This window comes from Nannochloropsis gaditana, assembly GCF_000240725.1.
Source record: "Nannochloropsis gaditana CCMP526 unplaced genomic scaffold scaffold214, whole genome shotgun sequence".
In the NCBI taxonomy this organism is placed as follows: Eukaryota; class Eustigmatophyceae; order Eustigmatales; family Monodopsidaceae; genus Microchloropsis; species Microchloropsis gaditana.
The window spans coordinates 4,763-12,677 of NW_005803739.1; the positions used below are offsets into that span (position 1 = coordinate 4,763).

General features: G+C 60.7%; 1 protein-coding gene across 1 annotated transcript; it reads left to right on the forward strand.

The window, feature by feature from the left end:
* Positions 1-2,463: 2,463 nt before the first annotated feature.
* On the forward strand, positions 2,464-2,977 carry NGA_2107010 (trafficking protein particle complex subunit 4; the record flags this gene model as incomplete). The annotated part of the gene is made up of 1 exon (XM_005855376.1): positions 2,464-2,977. A coding segment is annotated over one exon (442 nt), but the record flags the coding sequence as incomplete, so codon positions are not given.
* Between the last annotated feature and the right edge of the window lie 4,938 nt (positions 2,978-7,915).

A 7,915-nucleotide genomic window follows, 5' to 3' on the forward strand; every position in this document is an offset into this window, starting at 1 on the left:
TTCTGAGCCCGAGCCCGTCAAAATTAGCTCCGGTGCTCCCCCTCCACCGTTGCTCCCGCCCATCTCGGCGAGGACATAGGCCCCCAGCAAGGTTTTCTCCGCCGAGGTCCCTTCCAGGTTGGGGAGGTTTTGTCGGCTCAAGGCCAGGACCGAGGGCGTGTATGGGTGCTCCAGCGCAGAGATGTAGGCCCCTGAAACCTCGTTACCGTCGGCAGGGCGCAGCAAGTGCAGGTTGGGCATGGCGCGGATCTGCTCCAAGGTCTCCACCGGCTGGTGGGTGGGTCCGTCCTCGCCCAGCCCGATCGAGTCGTGGGTCATGACGAAGATGACGCCCAAGTGCGAGAGGCAAGAGAGGCGGACCGCGCCCCAGGCGTAGCCGATGAAGTTCAAAAACGTGGCGACAAAAGGCCGCAAAGCGCCGTAAGCAAACATCCCGTTGGCCAAGGCGGTCATCCCGTGCTCGCGGACCCCAAAGCGCACGTACCGGCCGTCCGGCGTCTTCTTCTGGAAATCGCCGGAGCACGCCAGGGCCGTCAGGGTCGACGGGGTCAGATCTGCAGACCCGCCCACCAGCTCCGGCAGCATGGGCGCCAAGACGTTTAAGGCGATCTCCGAGAACTTCCGCGTGGCCATTGCCTTGTCCTCCGGCGTGTACCGGGGGAGCTTCTCTCTCCAACCATCTGGCAAGCGATGCTCGGTGCAACGCACCAGCTCCGATGCCTCCGCGGGGAAAGCACCCTTGTATGCCTCCATGGCCGTGTTCCAGGCCGCCTGGGCCGCCGCTCCCTTCGCGCCCGCGGCCTGGAAGAGCTCGGCCACCTCGGTGGGCACCACAAAGGCCTGCTCAGGGTCAAAGCCGAAGCGGCTCTTCAGCTGCTTCAGGTCCTCCGCCCCCAGAGGCGAGCCATGCACGGAATGGGAACCCTCCTTTTTGCTCCCGAAACCGATCCGGGTGCGGATCTTGATCATGCTCGGTCTATCGGTCTCGGCCTTGGCCGCCTTGGTCGCTGCCAAGAGAGCATCCAGGTCCTGCACGTCCTCCAGCGTCTGCACGTGCCAGCCGTAGGCCTCGTAGCGCTTCGCCACATCCTCCGTGAAAGACAGCGCCGTGTCCCCGTCTATGGTGATCTGGTTGTCGTCGTAGAAGACGATCAACCTCCCTAAACCCAAATGCCCGGCGAGCGAAGAGGCCTCGGAAGACACCCCCTCCTGCAGGCACCCGTCTCCACAGATCACATACGTGTAGTTGTCTACGACCTTCGCATGTCCTGACTTGTTAAAGACAGCCCCCAGGTGCATTTCGGCCATGGCCAAGCCCACCGCGTTCGAGATCCCCTGCCCCAGAGGGCCCGTGGACACCTCCACCCCCTTGATCAGGGTGTTCTCGGGGTGGCCGGCCGTGATGGAGTCCACCTGCCGAAACGCCTTCAATGCGTCCATCGTGACCTGCGCGTATCCAGTGAGGTGAAGCATCGCATAGAGTAGCGCGCAGGCATGGCCGTTCGAGAGGACGAAACGATCTCGGGCTAGCCATTGCGGATCTTTAGGATTGTATTTCATCACTTGAGTCCAGAGGAGATAAGCAAGCGGCGCCAGACTCATCGGCGCGCCAGGATGTCCACTGTTTGCTTTCTGAACCATATCAGCGCAGAGCACACGGACCGTGTTCACTGCTTTGGTCGACAAGGGGGTTACGAGGGACTGCTTCCCCTTCTTGGCCGTAGAACCATTTGCATCTCTCGAGGGGCTCACGTTGCGTTTGCCGGTGCTCGATGACATACTTTCTTACAATAAAAGAACGTATCCGAAGACTTCACAAAACTCGATTGAGTCGTCCTCTGCAACTGTTCATGTGAAAGGTGAGGAAGAACAAACATCTGAATATGAGGATGGACTTGAAGAGCCGGCATCTAGCATATTCGTCGGGTTGAACATGCAGAAAGGGTGTGATAAAAGCAGCTTTTACTCCAACAAAGGTGGAAAATGGCATTACTTTTGAAAATTGGCTTTGAGAGCGTAGTGATGCAAGCAAATGTGGCCTGCTAGGGGTCAAGCGTGAGAACGGGGAGACGAATACGTCGTGTGGTGCTCGTTGACCTTCGTCTGGTTCGCGAAGAACATGGAATAAAGCGACGAAAGACGGAAAGTATTTGGCACGTGCGCATAAGCGCGGGGCGGTAGGTGGCGAAAACTATCACCTCATGGCTTGATCTAGCAATGAACATACAGCGCCTCGAGTCCTGAGTGTCGCATATCGGGCTTCCTGTCCGTCATCATGTCGTCATCGAGGATCCTCGGGCACCTTTTCCATCACATCATCCGGCGTCCACCATCGTCATCCATAGCCTTCGGGTAGCTTTTCGATCACATCATCAGACTTTGCCGTCTTCCCCCCCCGGGTATTGGCGTCTTGCGCCGGGCAAAATAATACATTGAAGCCGAATTAAATAGTTATCGCGCACAAACAGGAGTCATGTTTCTGCATCTTTTCGTCATTTCAAGGTCGGGAGGCCTCATCTACAACAAAGATTTAAGTTCTAGCGCACCTCGGCTTACGGTGAACGAGTGGCTTGTCTTGGGATCTACATTTCATGGCTTGCATTCCATCGCTGCGCAGGTAGCACCATTGGCATCGTCAGGCATCGAAAAGCTCGAATGCGACAATTTGAAGCTCCAGTGTTTCCAGAGCCGGACGGGGGTAAAATTCGTTTTGACAGCCGAGCCGGGCACGCCGGACTTGGATAATGTGCTACACGGAATTTACGAACTCTACGCAGACTATGTGCTCAAGAATCCCTTTTACGAAATGGATATGCCCATTCGTTGCGATCTTTTTCAGCAAGGCGTTGAGCGTTTGATTGAAAGAAACTCTAGAGAGCTAAAGAAAGCACGGAGCGATGCATGAGATTCGGTCCCTGTAAATCATGTGTTTGTAAAGCGACTGCGGGTTTCAGATGGTAGTAGACTCATTTTAAAGGATTGTAATGCATGATACAGCATGAAAACGTTTGTATCCTTGACGCATACAGTATAGATTTTTGAAGAAATTCGACCCGAAGGAATAACGATATCTTTTCCACACACGATTTATTGCTTTTCTGTAGTCCCTCGCATTTCGTGGAGCTGTCTCCTCCATTCTTTACAATCGTATACCGAGGCACAATTGAATATGTGACTGATTCTCATGAGACAAAAGCATTTTCGACAGCACTTGCCCGGATAATGTGAATGTTTGGCTCTGTCAATCACGAACGTGACCAGCGGCTTACCGGCCCGGTCGGCCCTCGTCCTTTGACTCTCGTATCATGCACGCCCCGCACCTCGCTGGCACAAGCCAACCATTCCTTCTTCTCTGATTATGTATAATCCCGCGCCTCGCGTTTCTGTACCTGCGTCCTTCTGCGCACTTCGTGTTCACTTTTTCCCTGGCACCCTTTCCTATGTTCAGCCTTCCCATCATTACTTTATACATTACACTGTGCTTCCATTTTTCATTTCTTATATCCAGCATCTTTTTCCTTGGTCACTATGTAATTATATTCCTGTGCAGGGCACTTATGCGCCCTATGTCGGCTATGCAACCCCTTGACTGAGCGCACCCTCTCCCTCGGCCACGCCCCATTCCTTCCCCTTTTCCTCCTCCTTCTCCCCCAAAGCCTCATCCACGCTCCGTCGCCTCCACTGCCGACTGCTTTCCCCCGAAAAAACACCGGTCGCAGACCCGAGCAGGCGCAGAGAGCCCGATGGAGGGCAAGGCCCGACGATGCCGGGAGCAATCCTGACAAACCAGTCCACCGCAGCAGCGACAATTGTGCTTCTCCCGGTCCCGATGCGCCTCGCTGGCCGTGGCCCGCTGCCAGGTCAAATCCACCGCACAGCAGACGCAGGCCTCCTTCTCCTTGAACCCCTCCCACGCGGGCGGCGGCTGCGGGGCTCGGCGGACGTCGATCACTTCGCAGAGAGCGGAGAAGTAGGCCGTGGGGGCGTGGTCCTTCAGCAAATTCCCCTGCAGGGGGATGCGGCGCAGGCCCGGGAAGCTTCGGGGGGGCATGCAGGCCTTATAGACGCCGCGGTAGCTGTAGATATGAACCAGACGGCCCGGCGGGTATAGCTCTGGGAGGCTCACGTCCTCCACCAGTATCCCGCAGTCCTCTTCCTCCTCTTCCTCCTCCTCCTCCTCCTCTTCTTCTTCTTCTTCTTCGTTTCCTTCCTCCTTTTCCTCACTTTTGCTTCCTCCCTCCCTTCCTCCCTCCTTCCCAGCGGGGGATGGTCAAGGCGCCCCGCCAACTTGAAGCTAAAGATTGCCGAGAGAGCTGGCCCGTGCTGGCGGTCACAGGCGCCGGCGGCGATGGGCTCGACGAGGACAAGGAGGAGGTGGAGGAGGAGAAGGAGCAGGTGGAGTCGGCAGCTGCGGTGGGCGCGGTGGTGCTGACGGAGACTTGCTTCGTGTCCACGGGCACGCCCTCTACCTCGAGCACTGCCCGGGAGTCCGGCTCTCTCCCGGGCGCCGCCGCCGCCGCCTCCGACCCCTCACTCCCAAACAAATTCCAGAGCGCCAAGCTTTGCTCCAGGCCCGCGCCTCCTTCTTCCTCGGCGCCCATGCCGTCCGAAGATGCTGGGGGGGCATCCCTCGATCCGAGCCACCTGCCCTGCAGCTCCTCCCCTTCCTCTCCCTCGCTCTCCCCCTCCTGCAGCGACCCCGTGCGGTCCCCCATCCACGCCTGCGCTTCCTCCCCCGCCCTCTCTGCCCCCTCGCCCCCATCCTCCCCCCAATCGTCCGTGTCGTCTCCATCCCCCAAGCCTAGGGGCGTGAGAGTCGACGAGAATCCTTCCAGCCGGCCTTCCCCCGCCCCTCCCCCCCCTAATTCCTCCCCCCCTTCTCTCCTTCCAGCCTCCCCACTCTCAGCCCCGGGAGACGAGGCAGCCCCCAGGCTCGGAACAGAAGTCCCCGATGACGTGAGCGCGGAGTTGACGCCCGCCTCGCCAAGCCCGCAAGGCGCGGGGCAGGCGCCCGTGACATTTTTCGAGACCGAGCTCCCTCGGTCAGCCGCCGCGTCCCCGCCCGAATCCAAGAGCCGGCGCCGGGCGAGGGCCAGGTTCACCGTGGTGGTGGTGCCGTCCTCGTGCCGGATCGAGTAACGGTTCGAGGCGGCGCCGGAGCCCACGGACACCACGTCACGCGTGCAGCCCACGCCCCAGTAGTTCCCGAGGTCGTCGTCGCAGCTGTCCCACCCCTCCCCCGCGCCCTCCCCGTCCCCTCCCTCTTTTCCCTCACCTTCCCTCGTCCTCGCCAGTCCACCCTTCCCCCTCCCCTTCCCCCCTCTCCCCCTCGTCCTCGCTCCGAATGAAGGACAGTGACCGGCTCCCGGGGGCCGCCCCCTTCTCCGCCCCCCCCGCGACAAGACCCGCCTCCACCGTGGCGCCCAATGGCCTTTGCTCCTGACGATGATCGCCTCCACGTCGTCCTGCCAATGCTGCTCTGCCCTCTCCCGCTCCGAGAGCAGGTCTTTCAAGAGGCCCCGCACGCCCGTGGGTGTCACCCGCGGAATGACGTCGTCGTGCAGCACCACCGTGGTCACGAAGGCCTCGCACACTTGAGCCAGCTTCTGGTTCACGCAGGCAGGGCTACCAAATGTGTAGCACCGCAACCCCTCCGTCATCCCTTCCTCTCGCATCAGCACCCCCAGCAAGGCCGCCACCGCCCCGCCCACCGAGTGCCCCGCCAGCGTCAAGGAGTAGCCCTCCTTGGCCAGCCGATGGAGATGGGGGTAGACCTCGCTGAAGAGCCAATGGCCCGCCTCGGCCGCTCCACAGGAAGCCATCCACTCCGTCGAGACGTTCGCCCACCCGCTCTCCTTGTCCTGACTGCCCTTCTCCCCGCTCCCGGCCCCCTCCCCCGCGAGGGGAAAGGGCATGGGCAGGCCCCGGATGTCGACGAGAACATCCTGCGCCCGGTCGGGACCACGCACCACCAGGCAAGCCTCCTTTTCGGTCAAGTGGCAGAGCAAGACGAAGGCCGGCTGCCCAGCCTGGGCGGCGGGGGGCGCGTAGGCGAACACCAACCGCCACCCTTGCTGCTGTGCCTTGAGTTGCATCTCCACCAGGTTGTCGCAGTAGGCGAAATGCAAGGCCAAGGGCGCCACGTCCAACAGGTCCTGCATCAAGCTGTCCGAGGCCGGTGGGCATCCTCGGTGCGCCTCCTGCTCGGCATCGGGAGCCGCTCCTCGCTCCCCCCTTCCCCGTGCCAGCAGGTAGTACATCGCCGCGCTCAGCTGGCTTCCCGTCACGGGCCAGGCGGCGTCCACCCCCGACACCTCCTTGAGCAGCTCGACCGCCTCCACGTGCTCGTGCCGAAGCAAGACCCCCGCTACGCCCGCGTACCCGTATCGGCTGAAGAGCTCCAAGGCCTCGCCAGCCAAGGCCGTTGTGCTGCGCAGGGGCGGGGCCCGGCGCGCCGCGCGGCTTACCCACCCGCCCACCGTCCGCAAGGCCCTGTCCAGCTGCGTATGGTCCCCCGGGGCAAAGTAAGGGATCAAACGGTCCTTCAGAAAGGCCTCGACCCGCACCATCCGCCAGACGATCCGGTCTTTAAGGTCCTCGTCCTCCAGCTGGCCCTTGCAGGCGCCGCACACCCGGGCCGGGACCATGTAACCGACCTTGGGAATGGCGTGCCTGAAAGCGCTGTGCTCCTGGCAGAAGCTCTCCCCGCAATGCCGGCAATGGTGCCGGTAGCGGGTCACCCGAAGGCCTTGTGGCATTTCTTGCAACGGTCCCGTTTGCGGAAAGGAGGAGGACAAAAGCGCGCCGCGAGGGCGTACTGAGCGTCCTCGTCACCTTGGGCCGCCTGTAGCCGCAGCTCCGCCACCCGCAGCAGCTCTCCAGGGTCTGCAACCCCCAGCATGTCTGCAAATTCCGACAGTCCCACGTCCCGGACTTTTTCGTCGATCAGCTGCAGATCGTAGGCGGAGATCGAGCCCAGCCGCCTGCCCACGTCCCCCAACCGTTCTCAGGAGGCAGAGGTTTGTGCCCGCTCTGGACAAGCTGTAAAGTGGCATAGTCAAGCACCTCTCGGGTCCGGTCTGCTGTGAACCGGCTCATTTCTGTGACGGTGGCGGCGGCAGCTCGGGCGATCAGGGTCCTGCTCAAGTAGCGGGACACTGAGGCCACGCCCCGGTTGGCGGTGTGACCCCAGCGGGCGGCGTGCAGGGCGGTACCGCTGAAAGGTATAGGGGAAAAAGGGTTAAGAGAGAGGATCAAAATGCTGGAAGTCGTGAATGGCTGTGCCGCGGAGGCGGTCAACAGCGTGTCTCCAACCGCTATCACTCCCGACGTCGGGTGGTCGGCCCTCTGGCTGGTCTTCCCGGTCTGAAAGCCTTTCACTCTACGCCAGTACGACTTGATATCCCGGTCATGCACATATCTTATCCCTCCTGACTTACCGCGTCAGGGCTGTTGTGACCATAGCGACGGCCGCGGTCCCCCCACTGCCACTGCTGCTGGTGCTGCTGACGCTGCTGGTGCTGGTGATGCTGGCGCTTCTCCCATGATCTCTGCTTGGGACTGCAACAAGTGCAGACTTAGCCCCTTCTCCGTCCTGCCCCTTCTTGTTGGCCAGGGTTCCGTCTTTTGGCATCATTCACCTCAATTACTTGCCTAATCTTCTTCCGGGAATGAAAAAAGAGTCGGCAGGTTCCCGATGGCGGGGTGCCAGCAATCACCGGGCCCAATCTTGGGAGGGTCCTTTAATCAGTCTGTGTGCATGCTCTTGCGTGCTCTTCAGCTCTCTGTGCGTCAAATGGCATGGAAAATGTATTGCATTGGACAAAGAGGATGAGTGCCAACGCGCGGGCGGGGAAATCAACGTGAAGTTGCTCCAGCTCCTCGAGTTGACGTCCAGGCATGCGAGCAAGGTGCG